Here is a 22,009-nt window from a genome sequence, read left to right as displayed (position 1 = left end):
ATGACTTTTTCATTTTTAATTTTTTAGTTCAGTAGACAGCTTAGAAATACTTATTAACCAAGTACTCTGTGTGTGTGTGTATACACACATATGGACACAGGCATATGGACACAGGCACACAAACACAGCCCTTTTCCATCTGAGTACATCAGCACATACTCTTCAATACATGATTACCACTCTGGCCGTGTTTCTTAATTTCATCACACGTGACCTTTTTCTAAGAGCCAATCCATCTAAAATAACTATCAGTTTGATCCATGTGTGGTTACTGCTTTTCAGCAGTAAACATCACTGGGGACAGATGCATATGTCTGTGAGTCTATCCTACATTTTATTCTTTTGACTAGCTGTAATTATCTATATTAGATATACTAGGATACATAATTATATTATCTATACTAGGATATGTAATTATAACAAATTTAGATTGATATGGTTATTTTAATAACCAGAGACACTCATTCATCCAGCATTCACTTGGTTGCCTATTCTCCATAAGCTAAGTACAGTACAGTCTCTGCTTCATGACTAGAGTTCACAATGTAGTAGGGGAGAAAGACAATAAAACAAAACAGAGCAAAACGGAAGCTAGTAAGTAGGGTTTTGACTTAGTTTGGGGTTCAGAGAAGGCTTCTCTTCTTTAGAGGAGCAACTACACTGTGCTGTGGTGGGAAGGGGCACGCACAGGGCCGCAGTGCACGGAGTCAGGATACTGTGGCAGGCGCAAGGTGAAGCGAGGGAAGCAGAGAGCGACCAGACTGCGTAAGACCTCACACAGGGCTTTGCTCTCTATATTGAGAGTAATGAAAAATACGGTTAGTCAAGGGAAGGACATGATCCAGAGAAACCTGCACTACGGTTCTGAATGTCATGTTAAGATAGAATGGGGAATGAGAGTGGATGTGGAGAGACTGAGGACGAAGCTATTCCATCAGGCCATGCAAGAGGAAATGCTGGCCTGGACTAGAGAGATGGACAGAAGTGAACAGTTAAGGTTTCCACACAACTGGATGGAAGATGACACAGGACGCTGAACGGGGTCAGTGTCTGCTTCTGTTTTCTAGGGCAGGGAGGATCACAGTTCTACTTTCAGTCTTATTCGGTTTGAGGTGTCTTTGAGACATCCAGGTCTCAAGTCATTATCACACTCCAACCGGCTCTGGAGCTCAGAAAAAAGGACCAGATAGAAGATACAATGTGCGAATTACCTGTGTATAGGTCATCTCTAATGTCCTTCACAGAGCCACCTCCTCCCCGTTGTAAGGCTATGAATCACAGGGCTTGAACCCAACAGCCTGTCACAGTGCGGACACATTGTCTCTCTTCCGCATTAGACTGTAAGTTCCATAAAAGCACTGACCACATCTATTTTGATTCCTATTGTACCTCAGCTTTTCACACACTTCCTGTACATATCAGAATATCAATAAGTAATATTTATATGAAATAATTAAGAATGTAAGATATCTAAGATGACAGAACTACAGAGATTAATAATTGAAAAAGATTAATTTTCAGCATAATTTGAAAAACTCATAATTCAGAATAAGGCAAGATGATGCATAAAACATTCCATATATTTATTATTTATTTAGTATTGTATTATACATATTATTACTTATAATGTTTTATATGTTTCTCCTCTCAGGAAAAAAATTTCTACATATTTATCAGTTACACAATTCAATTATAAATTAAACTGGAAGAAAATAATACAGTTTGATATGATATGAAAATGTAGTTATCTTTATTGCCTGTGTTTAAAAATGCACAATAGAATATAAACTTTGACCTGTAAAGGCAGCATACAGTTTTAACAATATTTAATGTACACCATTTACGACAGATCTCACCTATCAAGCATTCTATTGATTCACAGGTATTAACCTACCAGATTGCATTTTTGTGTGTCTGTTTTACTGACAGGAAATCTACAGCATGAAAGTTTCTGAGAGTTACCAAAAGCATTATAACTAATATTAGCTTAAAAAAAACACTTTTGGCAATATGTATCTTAATCTCTATGAACAGAACAACAGGCTGAGTTCTATTTTCATTAAAATTAAATCAAAAACTGAATATCTTACATATAATTGCCTAGCCTTACTTGGCTTTACCTGCTTTTTATCACCATCTCCCACTGAGACAGGATGTATCAAGAAGCAGTATATTTAATGAAAGGGGTCAAAACACTAAGATCCTACTGAAATATCCTTTAAAAACTACTGGTATTTTTTCAATTACTACTTTATTCATTTTGGTTTTGTGAATATGAAAAATATACAAGTAATAATTTTAACAAAAACACATATGGGGCATTCCATCACTTAATTTTGAATGCAGATAGAATATATCTCATCTTAATCTTCAATGTGGTCAACACTACAAACATGGATTTCCAAATCCTCTTTCTTTTTCATCTTCTAATCAAATTCTCATATATCAAAGCTGAAGAATGTCATTACATTGCTCAGAGAATGTTTACATGTTCAAAGCACATATATCAAAACACTTCTGTATATAAACATACTCTGGGAACATTAAATGTATTTGAAGACTACAAAATAAAGTACAAGGTGATGAAAAACAGTAGCTAACAGTACTAGTGCATTTTAAATTAGATTTAAAAGAAACAAAATACATTAAAATTTTAAAAAGGAAAACTGATAAAAAAAATTTTGGAAGAGGTTGTGGTTGGCCATTTATTACTTTTTTGCATTAGAGTTAATTAATATTCTAAAAAGGTCTACAAAAAGCTGAACAACCTCTCAAGGCCTGAATTCATGGCACTGACCTTAGACTTCCTCAGAATGATTTTTAATGCATTCTGTTATTAGTAAAACCTGTTCAAACACATGCCCCATCTGCCAGCACCCCATCTGCAAGAGAGCTTCTTATTCTTGTAGACAGTGCAACTTCTGCTTGCTTCCTTCTCGTCTCTACATACCAGCTGTATGGTAATGAGCATGAGCAGCTGAAAATCCTGCATGGTAACAAAGCTGATATGAAAACGGCAGAACAACAACTTCCCCTCAGTGAAGCAGTTGTCGCGTGAACAGAGCAGATACGCTGTTAAACAGGGAGGTGGTGCTGATGAGAATCTTATCTGTGCGTAGTTGGGGGGTGTGCACTTGTGCCTGTGTATGCACATGTGTGTTAAACGCGGGGTTTCCACATAACTGAAAAGCAAAAAGAAGTAAGAGCAGCACAGGATACCAAAGATAGACCTAAAATTTCTAAGTACTTTTGTTAAGACTTGTGAACCCATGCTTTAACTTTTTAAAGCTCAATTCTTATATAGTAATAACAAGATGTCATTTGGAAGAGCCAGTTTTCAAAGATTTTAACATGTTCCATTTCTTAATTAGCGTATTTTGGGGCCTTAAGGGAAAGAAAGAGACAGAATTTAAAAACCATTATGGAAACTATTTCCTAGACATTCTAGCCACTAACGTGAACTGACAAATTATGTTTTTAATTTTTATATAGAAGTTTAATTTTTCAAAAGTTTGTGATATTTGAAGCCAACACATTTGAAACTCTAAACAAAATACTAAGATATCACATGTTACCTTCTTAATTCAGGAAGGCATGCTGGGGTTAAGTTTTATAGACATGAGAGTCACACTGAAGGAATCTACGGAATGTAAGTAGATCCAAAGCACGTTAATTTTTTATGTGCAGTATCTTTCCATTTAGAGATTAACAGTCACTCAGGAAACTGTTTAAGAAAAATGACCATTTAAAATTGGTGTTATGCATTTTCTCTCACAATCTAAAGAAACGAAAAACGAAAAAAATTCAAAATACAAACCACAGTGAAAGAAGTGCTATTACATGAGAATTAATTACAATTTTTACCAGCACATCTAAATAAGTCTTACGTGGACTTCGTAACAGTTACAAAGTTCTTATCATATAACTATACTTTCTATTCGTTATTTCATTTAACCCTTAAAACAATCCTATGAAGTAGGTACTATTATTATCTCATCCTACAGAGGCTTAATAAAGGATGAGGCTAAAAACTTCAGCCCAGTCTAAATGACTATCTCTATGCTCTTAAACAGTCTACCACTCTGATATTATCTCCACAAGGGCGAGGACTTGGGTCTGCTTCATTCACTGTTGTACTCCAAACACCTAAAGAAGTTCTTGGCTTCTAAAAGTTGTTGAATAGATGGAATAAATAAATGGAATGGATAGAAGAGATAACTACTCAGTTGTTGCTTTTTAGTTATTAAATGCAGACTGCCTTAAGTGAAAAAAAAAGCTACTATAAATTTTGTAACAATTCTTAATCATTATGTTATTGAAAAATTAGTTACATATTAAGGAATCTTAAAGTAAGTGTTTAGGAGTTTTAAGTTTTGTTTACTTATCAGGTTGAAAAATTAAGACTTAACTTTTTAAATTCTCATGATTAACCATTAATTTTGAAAGGCTGGTACAGAATGAATAAGAACAAAATTGCACTGATTTTAGTATTTCTGTGAATCCACTTGTCCTCTATTTTATTGTCTAACCATAAAAATGCATTTTCCCTGTTAATTTTAGCTTAACATAGTCTTTGACTTCAAATATAAATCAAGGCCACGAGCTTCTATAATATAAAAGCTTTTGTACAGTGTGTGTATATGTGTGTGTGTATATATATATATATATATACCTGAATTGAAAGGATAGTCCCAACTTAATAAAACAGAAAATAAGATATGAAGTTGTACTTCCTCAAAAAAAAAAAAGCTTCTAACACCACTTTAAAGATTTTTGAAAAACTCACAAATTCAGACGAGATTTATAAAAACAGTACTATACTGCCCCTACATGTTCAAACTAGTAGTAACAATGACATTTTAAAATCTGAACTGATAATGCACAGATATCTGTGGATTATTGAACAGCTGTTTAAGCTGTTTAAATTGCTCCCAAGTGAATGATATAAGATCATCCATACATAAAAATGTAATTAAATATAGGAATAACCCACAGATTTCAATTTTCATTTTCAAGACTAGTAAGGAGAAGAAGTTTAAGAGAATTTCATCCAACATTATCATGTATTTTTTTTTCTCTCAAAATAGATTTCCCCAACATTACATGTAGTGTTAGTTGCTCAGTTGTGTTCGACTCTTTGTGACCCCACAGACTGTAGCCGGCCAGGCTCCTCTGTCCATGGAGCTCTCCAGGCAAGAATACTGGAGTGGGTTGCCATTCCCTTCTCCAAGCGATCTTTCTGACCCAGGGATTAAACCCAGGTCTCCTGCACTGTAACTAGATTCTTTACTGTCTGAGCTACAGAGAAGTCACAACATTACATGATCATTAAAAAACATAAGTAAATAAACAAATGGCTAGTAAGCTATGTGCATTTGAGGTCAATATTTCTATATTAATGTCTGAGAAATACTGTTGAATTGTTTCCCCAAGATCTAAAAAAATTTCAATAAAGCTCATAAATCTGTACATAAACTTACACACATAGACATTACCAAAACCACAAGAGAAACTTTTATTAATCTAATCTTAGATTTACTTTTAAAATACCTACTACAATTATTTTACCTTCTACCTATTGTAGGAATAAAGCAAATAAAGAGATGTGCTGCATTGATAAGTTCTTGTAAAAGAAACTAAGAATGTCATTGGTTTTACCACAAATGGTAGTCCTTTCCAGTATTATTCCTACAGAAAAACATACCACATTTTTAAAAAATCCTACATTATAGTATCATTATTTACATCTACCACAATTATATCTACCATTATTTAACTGATTTATATGTGAAACACATTAATTTATGCAAGTTTCCATTAACAAGTTCAAGAACTCTACTTCTGACTTAGGAACAATCCAGGAAGAAATCACTAGGGTGAGCCTGATATTAAAGACTAAAGTTTTCTGGCAAGAACATGAAAAACGAAATAGTATGGCATCATATTTAATCTTTTAGAGCCTCAAGGTAATATTCTATACTGGATACTACCCAGCAGTATTTGAAAACTTATAGATTATAATATTTTTCAATTAAGTTACCAACATAATGCTATCAAGTGAGGCAGAGTGTGTGCATACGTATTAATATGTATGTGTATGGACGTATCCTTATATACATATGGAGAAACCATAACACAAATAAATGATCACCAGCCCTCTTGGAAATGTGAAGTACTGCTGCTGCTGCTAAGTCGCTTCAGTCATGTCCAACCCTGTGCGATCCCACAGACAGCCTCCCACCAGGCTCCCCCGTCCCTGGGATTCTCCAGGCAAGAACACTGGAGTGGGTTGCCATCTCCTTCTCCAGTGCATCAAAGTGAAAAGTGAAAGTGAAGTCGCTCAGTCCTGTCCGACTCTTAGCGACTCCATGGGACTTTCCAGGCAAGAGTACTGGCGTGGGTTGCCACTGCCTTCTCCGAATGAGAAGTACACAACTGAAGAAAAGTGTCTGGTGACACACTCTGTCCTGAAGCAGACCAAACATGGTGTCCATGTGTGTGCCTGTGTGCTCAGTCACGTCCACCTCTTTATCACGCTGTGGACTGTAGCCCACCAGGCTCCTCTGTCCATGGGATCTCCCATGCAAGAATGCTGGAGTGGGTTGCCATTTCTTCCTCTAGGGATCTTCCTGATCCAGGGATCAAGCCCACGTCTGCTGCACTGGCAGGCGGATTATTCACCACTGAGTCACCTGGGAAGCCCATCCTGTCCACACTGAGGTGGAAATCTCAGGGTCACTGAAACATTAAACTATAAAAAAGGTGTGTCTTTTTCTTTTTCTGTTTTGTTCAATACTGTATCTAGAACTGCGCCTGGAAATTAACAGATGCTTATTTACTGGATGGATTAATTAATCCGTGTTCCTCTGATTTTGATATGTGACCACGGAAAGGAGAAAACAAGATAAGTCTTTCAGAGACAGAACGGCATCAGTGGCCTTCTTAAGGGAAGGTCTTTACTGCCTCATTCATCTTTGTTACATTAGCATCACATGCAAGGAGGATGGATATGCCTAATACGCATTAGCAGGATGAAAATTAATTTAGTGGTGTTAATATTTTACAGAAAACTGAGAAAAATAAGTGGCTGACATGCTCCTTCCTCACTTAAAGTCTGTTAGTATAAGCTGCATTTAATCACTGAAGAAAAGTAACATATAAGCTCTGAACTATCATCATACTATATGGAGCTGCCCATAATTGGGTTAATAAAATTTAGGTATTAATGTAAAGCATTTAAATATGAATGTAGACAGACTTAAGATAAGGCTTAGGTTATTTCGACATTTCAAAGTATATTCCATTTTTTATATATGGATGATAGCTGTAAAACTCAAAAGTCTGCAGTTAGTGCCACAATTTTGGAGAAAGCTGTGTTCCTGATTTCAAAACTTTCTGGAGTTTAGAAGGTAACATGGGACATATGCTGTGCATGGCAGAACACTTATATCACATATGAACATTTCTGCAGCAAAATATACAAATATTCAGATAAACAATAAACATGACTGTCTCGTGTTAGTCAGGGTTAGATTTGGATAACATGTTAAAGCATTTTGTTTTCAGGGCTTACTGGACTCTTGGTCTGCAGACAAGGAACCATAGGTTTATTTCATACTTGTTTGCCCAGCCAGAAGCTTTGTAACCTGTTTATTTCTAGCATATTTTTCATCTGTCTCCCATACTCCACATCTTAAACTAAGTTAGTTTCTGTAAAATATGACCTACAAGTTTAAATAGGCTTGCCCTGATTGTTATCAACAAAAGGGGGTAACAATTCATGGCAGTTATTTCTATGCTATAGTTGTAGATTTACAAACAATCATTTTCTTTGCATTAATATCTGACAACTGAGGCACAACATTATACTTTGACATCACAAGATGACAAAAACATCTAGAAAGCAATGTTATTGAAGTCATCATAAACTGTGAAAACAAAATATGAATTCAGTTCAGTTCAGTTGCTCAGTCGGGTCCGACTCTTTGCGACCCCATGAATCACAGCACGCCAAGCCTCCCTGTCCATCACCAACTCCCGGAGTCCATCCAAACTCACGTCCATCAAGTCGGTGATGCCATCCAGCCATCTCATCCTCTGTCATATTTTAAAATCTAGGATTACATGGCAAAAGTTAACCCTTGAAACCATTCCCTCAACAAATCCTTACCCGGTCAATATACCATAGTGTTTAATGATGCTGTAGCTAGACACCCAATGGCACCCGACTCCAGCACCCTTGCCTGGAAAATCCCAGGGATGGAGGAGCCTGGAAGGCTGCAGTCCATGGGGTCGCAAAGAGTCGGACATGACTAAGCAACTTCACTTTCCCTTTTCACTTTCATGCATTGGAGAGGGAAATGGCACCTCACTCCAGTGTTCTTGCCTGGAGAATCCCAGGGACGGGCGAGCCTGGTGGGCTGCCGTCTATGTGGTCGCACAGAGTGGGACACGACTGAAGCGACTTAGCAGCAGCAGCAGCAGCAGCAGCAGCAGCAGCAGCAGCAGCTAGACACCCAGGTTAGAATCTTAGCTCCATCATCTACTAGCTCTAGGGCAAGTCAGTTAAACTTCCTACGCCTCTGGATCCTATATTTACAAAACAGGGAGAACATAATGCAATCTTCCCTGGTGGCTCAGAGGTTAAAGTGTCTGCCTGGAATGCAGGAGACCTGGGTTCGATCCCTGGGTTGGTAAGATCCCCTGGAGAAGGCATTGGCACCCCACTCCAGTACTCTTGCCTGGAGAATCCCATGGAGGGAGGAGCCTGGTGGGCTACAGTCCATGGAGTTGCAAAGAGTCAGACACAACTGAGCGACTTTACTTTCACTTTACTTAATGCAATCTCTTACTTCATGAGGTAATTGTCAGGATTAAATGAGTTCATATGTGCAAAGTACTTAGAACAGTGTCTCCCCTGCATCCCATTAGACTTGTATTATACTGTTAGCTGTTTTAGCAACATCAAAACATTAACATTACTTTTCTGCTTCCCTGAATTAGAATCTAAGCTCCATCAGGGCATGGCCATTGTCCATCTAATTCACTGTTATGTCTACAGATTCTAGAAAAATTTCCAACCTTCTTCTAAGTTAATACATATTTTGGGACTGTTATTACTGTTAATAAAGCTCATATCCAGAAATAAGTGAATAATTTGCAGCAGTATAATTAAAGTGAAAAAAACCCAATATGTGAGACCAAGCAATAACACAAGTTTCTTCTGTCCACAGCTTCTCTGATCTCCTGCTTAGCAAACAGCATCCTTCCCATTTTAAAGGGGCTGTGAAGCCTTTCCTGCGCCATCTGCATCGAGACTAAGGTGGCCCTCTCATGCTCCTGTACTGTTTGGTATAGGAGTTCACTTATGCAACTACCCTTCTGTACTATAAGGGTTTATTTATGGTTTAACCACTAACTATATATAAAATGTTCAAAGGAACTGTGATTTTCATTTTTGTATATCCACAGGAAGAAGGGAAGACTCATCTTTTTATTTACAGCTACTGCCTTGCACAATACAAAATAATAAGACCACAAGAAAATTTACAGTTTATATTCTGCTTACTCATCTTTTGCAGGATATAGGAAACATTGTCAAGAAACTGAGGATTTAAAACAAAATCCCCTGATATGTGGCAACCAGTTAATTCCTTTGTTGATAAAATAAAGAGACAATAAAAGATATCAGATGATCTGAAATTGCCAGTTTTTCCCCAAGTTCCAATGGAATACATGTGTGGAAAAAACTTTAGAAAGCTCCATTTTAGTTTATGCACTTAAAAAAAAAAATCAGAGAATCTATTAAAATCACTCTCCAAACTTGCTCACAGCACCACTCTGTTTTTCTTTCTTTCTAAAGTTTTCTAACAGTCTTCATATTTTCTGACTTTTTTGGCTATGGCAGACTCTCATAAGTGCCGTCTAAATGAGTACACCCTATGTTTGTTTCTTCTTCATTTTCAAAACTGCTAAGTAGTAATTACTTTTAAGATTAAGCGTCAAACTGTATCTGAGTTTAGTTATATTTAGAAAATGAAATATTCAAAATCACAGCTGCACAGTCATTTCAAAGTATTTAGTAAACAAAAACATGTCATATTCTAACAGTATCAAAACTCCTTAAAGAATTTTCTAGACTTAACAAAACTTCAACAAATTGGTCATACATAAAAAGATACTAAAGACAATTTCTGAAGTCTAAGAGTTTATAGCCTCAAGTGAGGAGACAAGATAACTAAATGAAGCTGTCAAATAACAGCACTAGACAGCACATGCGAGTCTAAGAGCCGAAGGCCATGGCCACAGCTACAGCATGCCCCACTCACGGATGAGGACAGCGGTGGCAGCCACCAGTGCCAGGAGGAAGGTTCCATCCAGAGAAGCTTGACTGCGAGGCCATGGGAAGGATTTGGAGAAGGTGGCACAAATGTAACTGGCGGATACAGAACAGACTAGTATGGGGGAGGGGAACATGATGCTGGCTTTTTAAAGGCGTCATTATTTCTGAAGGTTAAGGAAATATCCAACTATTTCCTCTTGACTAAGAGTTCCATGAAACAAATGTGGAGTCTCGTGAAATCTCTTTCAGGGATCAAGACGTTTTAGAAGAGCAGATGGGATTTTCCAGATTTGCTACAACTACTTTTAGAAAGAATTAATCATAGCTAGACTAGAATTAAAAAATAAAAATAAAAGGTAAACCTGGATTGCGGCAAAAGGCAAAGCTATGTCAGAAATGTAAGACTAAGTTGTAGTGCTTTAAGAAACAGGCAAGTATTTCTGGCAGCTGCGTTTGCTAGCATGAAAAGTACTCCTGTAGTAGAGATTATTAATAGCAATATACTTTGGGAGAGGCTGTCATTTAAACTGTACAAACATCACACTAAAACTCAGAAATATAAATGTATAAACTAAGATGACAAAAACTGAGATAACCATAAGACAGTAAAAATATATAAATCAATGATAAATTATAAAACTACACATATGGATCATCTGTGCAGGTAAAAAAAGATGATAGCTTTAAAACTATGGGAAGAGTAGAAGAAAATTATAGCTAACAATAATATACATGACAGGTCAATGGCAAATATTATTTTCCAGAAAGAAGTTTTAAAAATCACATTAGCAACAAATAATTTCTTGTTCTATTTGTATATTTTTCTATTGAAGTTTTAAGTATAAACACATATAATTACTTTCTCACAATGAAAAAACATTCCTTCGATAGAAAACTTAGAACAATAAACACTGAAATATATTATCAAGTAGGTAAAATCCATAAAACTTGGTCATACTAGAAATAAATTTGCTTAAAATATGATCTCTTTCTCTTGTTAAATAACACTGGAAGTCCCTCATGTTGGTTTTGATTTGATACAGTCTTTCTGGAAAACAATTTAGCAGTATTCATCAAGAATCTAAAAAAAATTCATATTCCTTGACCCAATAATTCTACTTCCAGAAAAAGGTGTATAGGGACATTAAAGATTTATATATAAAAAAGTTCAAAGCAGGTCACTGACCAAATTAGCAACAGTAGGGAAATGATGATACATCCACTTGACAGATTATAATACACTTTTGAATAACTACAGCCATGGGGAACGACCAGTGATATATTAAAAATGAATTAAAGTATCAATTAAAAATTATTTCCTTATAATTTTTATTGTGGCTATCTGTGAGCAGTGGAATTACTGATAACTTGGGAAAATGTGAAGAAACACTTCTGTATTTTACATACTGAGCATATCTAATTTTTATAAAGAGAAGTAGAAGATATTAACTATTGCAAGAAAATAAAAATTCTCTATATCATCACTCAACTCAGAGGATTTAGGGGATTATCAAACTACTCAGGAAGGTAGTACTTCACAAGTTTGCTTGAACAACAGAACTTATAATGGCTTATAAAATCTTCATACAAGTGAAAATTATACTGCAGAGTAAATTAGACAGGTTGTTTTCTGAAACAAAGGCAATACAACTGTCTGATAAAACTGGCAGATATTTGCTGAAAAGTCTATTAAAGGAGCCTAAAAAATTATACATAGCTTGAACTAACTGAAGATTATACATACAAAACAACAAAATAGATTATGCCTGAATGAGAATAAAATTTTGAATACAGCATATTCTTAAAAATTAGTATCAATAATTCAACAATGAAGAAAAAAACTTGAATCCAAGAGAATATAGAAGCTGAGAGGTTATTTTAAATTTTTAAATTTTTAAATTTTTTTAAATTTTTAAATTTTTGTCATCACAGTCAAAACTATTAACTGAACAAACTGGTGAGACTGGAACTGCACTGCAGTTTGAAGATGGTTAATCTGTCAGACACACTTTTCTGACTGGTTGCCTACCAAACACAGACCCAGCAGTATGACAAAGGCTCTCTCCTTAACCAAACTCTAATCAGGCTCCTTTGAGCTCTTTTTCAACTAGGCCCTGCCCTTGGGCATGTTCTCAAGAACCAAATTTTAGCAAGAATCCTGCTAAACCATATTAACCAGAATTCCCCACCCTTGATATTGATCACACTCAGGACCTGAACCTCCCCTCCATATCTGCTGGCTTTGCCAGTCTCCCATCCCCCAGGTGATGTTTGATCACCTTGATTAGCTCATTTAACCAGCGTCATCCTGTTAGCCCCGATACTTCTTAGTAACTATCTACCATCTGACCTCGTAACCTGCTTTATGGCTGTAAATTTGTACTTTTAAGAGTTGGGCCCAATCTGCCTTCCCTATTGCAAGGCTCCCTAACAGAAGTCCCTTCCCAGGAGGCACTAGTAGTAAAGAATCTGCCTGCCATGCAGGAGATGTAAAGAGATGTGGGTTCAGTCCCTGGGTTGGGAAGATGCCCTGGGGAAAGCCATGGGAACCCACTCCAGTATTCTTGCCTGGAGAATCCCATGGACAGAGGAGCCTGTCAGGCTATAGTCCATAGGACTGCACATAGTCGGACATGACTGAAGCAACTTAGCATGCACAGACTAGTAACAGTCCCTACAGGTACCATGACAGTCCTCCTGAACGTCTGTCTTGATTTTAACAAGGGTTATGAATAACTTTTTCTTTAACAGGTACCACCCCTCAGCTTATAGAAAGACAATAAACAGATATACTGTTTGAATATTTCTAGTTTTTTATGACTAGAATCACTGCATCATCTGTGGGATAACTTTACAAACGAAACATTTTAAAAAGAGAGTACACAAAAAATACTCAATGTATAAATATAATATGCTACCAAAGTTATCTTCAGGTCAATTATTTGAAGCTTTGAATGAATTTTGTCAAAGAAACAATGTCAACATTAATAGGCTCCCAGGCTTACCCTTCAAAATATAAAGTGGTTGAAAAAAGTTTAAGTTCATTTTAAAAAGAAGGTTAAAAAATATAGTAGAAAGAGAAGAGCTACTACCTGTGGCACTGGAGAGTCCTGAGGTTAAACACCAGCTTTACTATTTATCAAGAAAATTGGGGAGAGGTAAGTTGTTTGAGTCTTGGCTTTCAAGTACACCAAGTGGAGATAATACCTAACTTACAACATTAACAAACATTTAAAAGTTAATTAAAATACATAAAATAGCTGGAGAATGCACAGTGTATTTAGTAGATTCTTTTACAATGATAGCAAGGCTTTCCTGGGGCTCAGTGGTAATGAATCTTCCTGCCAACATAAGAGATGCAGTCTGATCCCTGGGTTGGGAAGTTCCCCTAGAGAAGGAAATGGCAACCTCTCCAGTATTCTTGCCTGGGAAATCCCACTGACAGAGGAGCCTTGCGGGCTATAGTCCATGGGATCGCAAAAAATTCAGACACAACTTAGCGATTAACCAACAACTGTATACTGAGAAGGTAAATTAACAAGTAGGATGAAAAAATTCTAGTGATTAGGCACATAAACATGTTTCTCTACATAGCTACAAAAGAATTAGAAGAGAGAATCAGGATTTCTAAAGGAATGAAAAGGCTTATGGCTCTAACAATCTTTCTAAAACTTTACTGTTAACTGAAACTTATATTGAAACAAAAAGATGTATGCACAAGATTTACTATGGTATATTGTAATCCTAAAAACCTACGTCACTGTTTCATGAATAAAGTTTTATTAAAACACAATCATGTCCATTCAGCCACTCCTGTAAGTACTGTCTACAGCTACTTTCAAACGGCAGAGCTCAGTAGTTCTATAGTGACTATTTGATCCACAAAGCCCAAAATAGTTGCTGGCCCTCTGCAGAAAAAGGACCCTTGTGGCCCCTTGACTTAAACTAATGCTAAAGAATCTGCCTGCAATGCAGGAGACACAGGTTTGATTCCTGGGTCAGAAAAGTCCCCTGGAGGAGGGCGTGGCAACCCACTCCGGTATTCTTGCCTGGAGAATCCCAAAGACAGAGGAGCCGTTGGGTTACAGTCCATAGGGTCACAAAGAGTCAGATACGACTGAAGCGACTGAGCATGCACGTACTCAATGATAACAATACACAGGAGTGCTATTAACTCAAATATTTTCTCAAATGACACAAATATTCTATTTTAATTTTATCTCCATTTTCATTTTAAAGCAAAGTGTTTATTTCTAAACACGGACATGGTACTTTAAACAGAACTTGGTACAGAATATAACCACTACAAAACTATTTTCAACTATCAGAAAACTAGTCATATACTTCATCGTTGCCTGAGTTCCTGGGCTTCAGGGGAACAAGTTCCACACCAACTGCCTCCCCCTCACCTCCCTACAGCTTCCACCAGCAGTTTCACCCCATTCTCTTACTCAGCTCTGCTGCTGCTGCTTATGCTACACAACTGGTATGTGGTTCAAATGCAAGAATATAAATGCACTCTAAAAACATATTTTTCTATAAATCAATAGTCAACCAGGTATCTTTTAAAGCCTGGATATAAACCATGAATTTCACGTCACTTAGAAATTTCTACCAAAAAGTAACACTGAAGAATAACCTTATGAGAATATTGTAAATGCTTAAAAGTCTCCGAACAAAAACAAAAGGAGTTCAAGATTTAAGCCTTAAAGTGAATTTTCTTTCAACATACTATTACTAATTGCAAGATATTATTATTTCTCTTATCATCAGAAAGCAAAAAATGGTGCCAGATAAGCTATGAAATTCCAACAAGACATATCCTAATTTCATATATGTTTAAAATGTAGAAAAATAATGTACCTTAGGATTTGGAAATACAGTATCACCATACAGGCATTCCAATTTCAAAGAAAAATAAAACAATTTTTCAGTGATTTTATAAACTCAGTTTTTCCTGTAAATTTTCTCTCCCTTTAAAGGATGATCATTTATTTTAGAAACCAAATCATTTACATAATACTAAATTAGACTAGCAGTACTGATAGTACTTAATGATGGAGTAAATTAATTCTGTGAAAGCATTTCAAGAGCTATAAATTGAAGTTGTAGTTACAAAAACTATTCCAAAGAATTTTTCACAATTTAAAAAATTATTTTATTGTGCAAACATTCAATAGATCAATACCTATGATGAATGGAGGGGCAATAACATTATTTTTCAACTTTTAACAAGTCAAACCTACACAGTCTTTTAAGAGGTCACACAGTATTATCTCACTACTTAGAAGAAAAAAATGGCCTACAAAACAGAGAAGTCTATACACATGTGGTCAGTGTATAATAATTTGATTAAAAGAGGCTAAACACATCTAATGAAAGATATACTGGATGTTAGGTACAAAATATGATTAATTACATATCACACCAGAAGTCTTTTCAAGATCTTTGATAAAATACACATTTAAAGTGTCTATCGTTAACATTACTAAGGGAAAATAAGTAAGTTAAACAACAAAGAACATGTGAATCAAAGCTACTTAAATTAACCAGTTGCAAAAAGGAGGGGATGGGGATATAATTACACTAGCCCTCTAACATTTCTAGTAGTCAGAGTCAATGAGTTATGCAATAGTAAATTATTGGCAGGCAGTCTGAAAATGAGTGTGTTAATTCTGTTTTCTAACTATCTTCCCCTAAATTAGAATGATGTTCTAGTTTGAATTCTACTTTTCAGATCTAGTACTCTCCTGTAATTACAAATGCCAGGCTATAATTTAACGTCAACAGTAACCTAGAAAAGTCAATCTGAATAGCGACCCTAGGAAACCCTCGAGGAAAGCCTTCATGGTGTCTATTAAATTTTCCTAATAGAATCTGCTCCTGATTCTTTAAGTTTCATGTGAAGACGATGAAGACAGAAAACACGCAGTGTGACGTAATGAAGTAGTCTGTCACACAGTGTACTTAAGTTTATTAGAAATATTCAACAAGAAAAAAATTACATTGATTGTCAATATCTTAGCCCCTCAATCAAAAAATTCCAATTTATTTTCCTCAATTTGACGGTTTACTTGTATTGATATTTTTTTACAGAAGCATTAAAATAAAAAATTAATTTATTAATGACCTTAAAGAGGCTACTAGAAAATGCTCCGTGTAAATGCTTAAATCAGAGCAGTGACCTCATTCAGAAGTTATAAAAGTGACAAAGCGAAAGAAGAAAAGATTTAAAGAAAAAAAGAAACACTTTCTGAAAACATAGTAGAGAAGAAAATGATGTGACAGAGGGATTTATATTTTATATTCAATGTTTAATTTGTGTTACATTTAAAACCTACTTAAAATGCTTTTCAACATGGCTACCACTTATTTGGAGTAGAAGTAGAAAGAGTTCAAAAACTAAAGTAATTAGAAAACGTATTTTTACAAAGGCTATTTAAGTCCCAGCAAATAAAGAGGAAAAATATTTTTCAGGTATTATAAGTTAACCTATTTGTTTAACAGAATATTTGTCTTTCAGTTAAAAGAAAAGAGGAGAGGCTTAAAAAGGACTAAAACACTAATAGTATGGATATGTGCATCTCTGACAGGTATTTTTTGGTTTAATGTGTTCAGGATCCTAAACATATACTAGATCTAAAAATATATTACTCTAGTTAATAATTCAAAATGACAATATGAAGTAACTGGAAAAATACAACAAAACCATTAATATTAACAGGGTCAAAACTTGGCGGGGAGGAGAATGTTATCCTGAAGAACATACAGAAAATCATAACCTGATTATAGATTAGTACAAATTCTACAAAATGTTTGTTACTTCGGGATTATCTATATATAAACTACATCATAACTGCCACACAACAGCACACTAGTTTTATTTTACATAACAGCAAAAAGTAATGTCTGTATTATGTTGTTTAATTTAAAAAATAGTGATTTAAAAATAATCCAGCTTCAAGTGCCAAATAAACTCTTTATAACAGCTAGATACTGTAATTCCCATGTTAAAGGAGAGTCCCACCAGCTCGTTACTTTTCCCACAAAATAAAAACAACAAATTTGGGTTTTCAGTATTTGCCAACCTATTTCAAAACACGGTTTTTAAGTTTACCAATTTTAAGTAAGTTTAAAGAATTCTAATACCATAAAAATAAATGAGAGAGACAAAAAGGTAAATTAGGTAACCTTGCCCTCAAGACTCTCTATCATGTTACTAAAACTGTCACTTACAGAAGTTCTCAGGGGCAACATAATGCTCCGATAGTTTTAGTTATAAATATCAATTGAAATTTGAAGCATGTTTTCACCAAAAAAGGCAGAAGTAGTTCATTTCAATAAATATTCCTGTTTTTAAAATGTGTAAGACTTACCCGTCTTCGACAAAACGGGAGGCCTTGGGCAATGATGCTAATGCTAAATATCTTCATCACGGTTTGATGTGGTAGAGGCTCTTTTGCACTTTTAAGATCAACAGGAACCAAGCCATGGTTTAGAGTAGCCTTCCCCGGTTTTGACATTTTAAAACTCCTCTTGGCTGATGAATACTCTCTACATGTAATACAGGCACATTACTAAAAACTCTAAGCACCAAATTAAAATACAACTTTCTAATTAAAAAAAAAAAAGGCTGAGAACCCAAGGCCTGCTGCTTTTGTCTTTCAACCTTCTCCTACCGAATGTCCTGACCTGTCTGAGGCTTGGTGAAGTGCAAACTATCCTAGAATAGCCAGGAATTATAAACTACTGAAGTGAAAGCTCCTGCTCCTGCCAGTCAAACAGCTGGTGAACCTCCCTTACAAAGTCAGTAAGACAACCAGAGCAGGGCTGTGCCACAGGGTCCCTTCGAAAACTTCTCCAGTGACTAACCTAGGTATACTCCCTAGAAAGTGAAAGTGAACTTTTCTCTATAAAAATCCAAAAGTTAACCACTGTATTTTCTTTTGAATATTTATTGCCTTTCTTAAGCAAATATCAACATTATTATTTTAGGAGTGTTTTGAACTGTGCTTCAAATTTAAGGGCAGTATTTATGCATGCTCAAACACTATAAACATACATTTGTCCTATCTTAGCTAAATTCAGAATGGGCACTGTATCTTCAAGTGTTTGTCTTTAGTAAGCTCTTTTCCTCTTCTATACATACCACTCTTTACCTCATACTCACTAAGACATTAAATCAACTCTAGTTCTGCATAGTTAAAAATAAACACTTCAGGTTAGTCTTAACAGGTGACATTTTAGTTTGCAAATTTCAGTTCAATCTCTGTAATTCTGAAATACTTAGCAATTCCACTTGAAAGTATAACAGTCCCGTGACTGATTAAATATATTTTAAAACCCAAATACTTATAAATATAACCTGTGATATAATTAAAGTAAAACGAATAATTACTAACCAGCTCATCACAAATCCTTAGGGCCTAATTTCTCTGATATACCACAGTCAGATATATCTTTCTAAAACATGGAGATGGAATGTGCTATACAATCCACTTCTCAAGAACTCTGAATGGTTCCCCAATGCCTAAGATAAAGTTTGGAGATGAAAACTCTCTTCCAAGTGGCCCCAAACTCATCTTTCTAGCATTATCCCAAATAGTTTCCTAAATTAACCACTTATGCCACGTTAACCTTTATGCTATATTTCATATGCAAGCCCACAAACTAGAACGTTATGAAGATTTTTAAAAATCTTAGTGTGAGAATGGGTAGTAGTTTTGAAATAGATGGTAGATAACAGATGTGAACTATCCATTCACAATGCTCAGCCACTTAGCTTGTTCTCTCCTTCCATTCTACTTTCTTCTTCCAAAAGCCAGTCATCTCACTTCTCGCTCTTTCCAACTGTATTTATAGATTTTTAGAATGTGATATGGAGAGAATTAGAAAAGAGAAGTGTCAGAATGGGTGATTTCTTCTTTGATTCTGGAGAGACCCATCTTACTAAATATTACCAAGTGGGTTGCTGGGAAGGCAATCCACACACAAGAAATACCCCTAGTCCAGCCATGATGCTATTTTCTTAAAGTACACCCTTCTCTGACATCACAATTTAAAATGAATTAATACTTGAAAATGCAAAATCATTAGCAGAAGTGACATTTTTACTTATACAAAAGTAAACAACTGCATTCATCCAAGTAGATATATATATAAATATATAGACCAATAAGCACATGTAAAGATGCTCAATATCACTAATCATTAGGGAAATGCAAATCAAAACCTGAACCACACTGAATATCCATTAACATGGTTATTACTTATACACACACACACACACACACACAGAAAATAAGTTTTAGCAATGATGTGGAGAAACTGGGACCCTGTGTGCTATTGGTGGGAATGTAAGACAGACAAAGCTACTGTGGAAAACAGAGATTCCTCAAAAAATTACTGAGTCAGCAATTCCACTTTTGGATATACACCCAAAAGAACTAAAACCAGGGCTCACACAGATATTTGTACACCCATGTTCACAACAGCGTCATTCACAAAAGCCGAGAGGTGGGGAAACAACCTAAGGAGCCACTGATGGATGAACGGGTGAAAACAGTGGCACACACATATACAAAGAACATCATTCAGCCCAAAGAGCAAGAAAATTCAGACATAACATAGGTAAATTTTGAAGATAAGTGAAATAAGTCAAGAAAGGAAAACTATTGTATGATTCCACTTATATGAGGAATGAGGAGCTAGTGTTCCAAGGGCACAGAATTTCTGTTGGAAAAGATAAAAGAGATTCTGGAGATGACAGTGTGAACGGCTGCACAACACTGGGACTGTGTGTGAAGCCAGTGAATCGAACACTTAAACATGGTAAATCTTATGTTATAGGTACTTAATCACAATAAAAGCAATGTTTTAATAAAAAAGGAAATGACTAAGACTACTACTATAATCACTGGTTGGGGGGGGGGGGACCAATAGAGATCTAGGGATAGGAGAGAAGGTACTAGAAAACTGTAAGTTGATATGGCAGAAAAAGCTGAGACTGATATCTAAGAAAAACACGTCTATGGCCCCACTGAACTATCTACTACCTTGCAGAATGAATGTCTCTAGCCTCACTCTAGTCTCGGCATTTCATCTGGTGCTCACTTTATTTCTTAACACAAGTATAATTAAAAAAAAAAAAAAACCTTCAGTCATATAGTGTTTCTTTCTCCTTATTAGGAAAATAAATGCCTTTGTTGAAGCTGCTCACACAGAATGCCCTCCTCCAAGTTACTATCAGTGTCTACTTTGTTAATATTACATACAGCTTTATGCAGACTGACATTATTCTAAAAAAAAAAAAGACAGAAAATCTCTCTCAGTGATATCTCTGAAATCAGTTAGTTAATTCACCCCTCAAAATTCATTTCTTGGAACCACACAGAAGATATACTTTAAACTGTGGTGTTATTTCAATCCAGAAAAATTAGAAGCGTGTACTACATTCCACTAGCTTAACTGTTCTGCAGACAAAAATGAATCAGATGAACTCCAATTTCAACTTGCACTTAATAAAGATACCATACTGAAAATCAGTTTTCCCTTTTCTACCTAAAAACTTTGTAATCACATGCATTTACAGGTAGATAGCTTGAAGGTAAGGATGATATGAACTTCTCTAATCTTCTTGGATTCTGATCCTAAAGCTGGGAAAGGGGAGGAGATTTGGAATTGCAAAGAATTTGGACTGGGGAAATTAAAACTAAAATAAACTCATTTTACTGCTTTTAAGAGGGCAAAATTATTATGAAGTAAAACTAGTTTTCCATTTTTAAGAAATTATTTATGGTAATAATAGAAATGAACATTAAAGCAGTTTTATATATTAAATGTTGTGTTTTACACTAGATATCAAGTTTTGGTAAACACAAAGTGGTGACATTCTAATTCAACTCATTTTTAAAATCAGTAAGTAGCTGCCCTCAACTGGATAGTATGGAGCATTGCAACTCAAGCAAACACTTACATCACATGTCTACAATATACTTCTGTGAACAAGAGACAATATTAGCAATTGAGCAGAGTGAGTACCAATTCCCAAACTACTGTTTCATCTTTTTTCTGAGCAATCAAGTTAACAGAAGTTGTAAAGCAATGTTCTAAATCAGAATGTGTCTGTGCTCAGTCGTATCCGACTCTGCGACCCCATGGACTGTAATCCGCCAGGCTCCTCTGTCCATGGGGTTCTCCAGCAAGAATACTGTAGTGGGTTGCCATTTCCTTCTTCACTAAATCAGCACGGAAATAACCAAAATACAAAATCTTCAAATACAGATGAAAACCCTAGTCAATGAAGGAAACTGTAGACAACATGTAGGAGAAGCCCAGTGGCTAATATTTTAAAATGCAGCTAGTTCCATGTGTTCAAGAAAAAAAATTTTAGTCTAAATTATGCTTTTAAAAACATTAAAGATAACCTTAATTATGAACCCCCATCCAAACTGAGATTTTTCAAAACAGACAAGCTCTTTTTAAAATGATATCAACAAATATTACGGAAGTATAATAAGTAAGTCAAAATATTGACGCTAGAGTCAAACTGCCATAGTTCAAAGCTGGCTTCTATCACTTGTTAGTGGTATGTCCTTAAATTAATGCCTCTAAGCTTCAATTTCATCTATATAGAACTCACCTCACAGGACAGTTATCAAGATTGCA

General features: G+C 35.6%; 1 protein-coding gene across 4 annotated transcripts in view; it reads right to left on the bottom strand.

The window, feature by feature from the left end:
• FBXW7 (F-box and WD repeat domain containing 7) overlaps nucleotides 1-22,009 on the bottom strand; it is a 132,505-nt gene that overhangs the window by 46,782 nt on the left and 63,714 nt on the right. Inside the window, exon 2 of one of the 4 annotated variants that reach the window (XM_004017197.6) lies at nucleotides 17,719-17,896. The exons of the other annotated variants lie outside the window; for them this stretch is intronic. Coding sequence (XP_004017246.2) covers nucleotides 17,719-17,896 — 178 coding nt within the window. The remainder of the gene's footprint in view (nucleotides 1-17,718; nucleotides 17,897-22,009) is intronic. 4 annotated transcript variants of the gene reach the window in all.

Source organism: Ovis aries, chromosome 17 (genome assembly GCF_016772045.2).
Source record: "Ovis aries strain OAR_USU_Benz2616 breed Rambouillet chromosome 17, ARS-UI_Ramb_v3.0, whole genome shotgun sequence".
NCBI classification, from domain to species: domain Eukaryota; kingdom Metazoa; phylum Chordata; class Mammalia; order Artiodactyla; family Bovidae; genus Ovis; species Ovis aries.
This window is presented reverse-complemented; position numbering and strand designations above follow the sequence as displayed.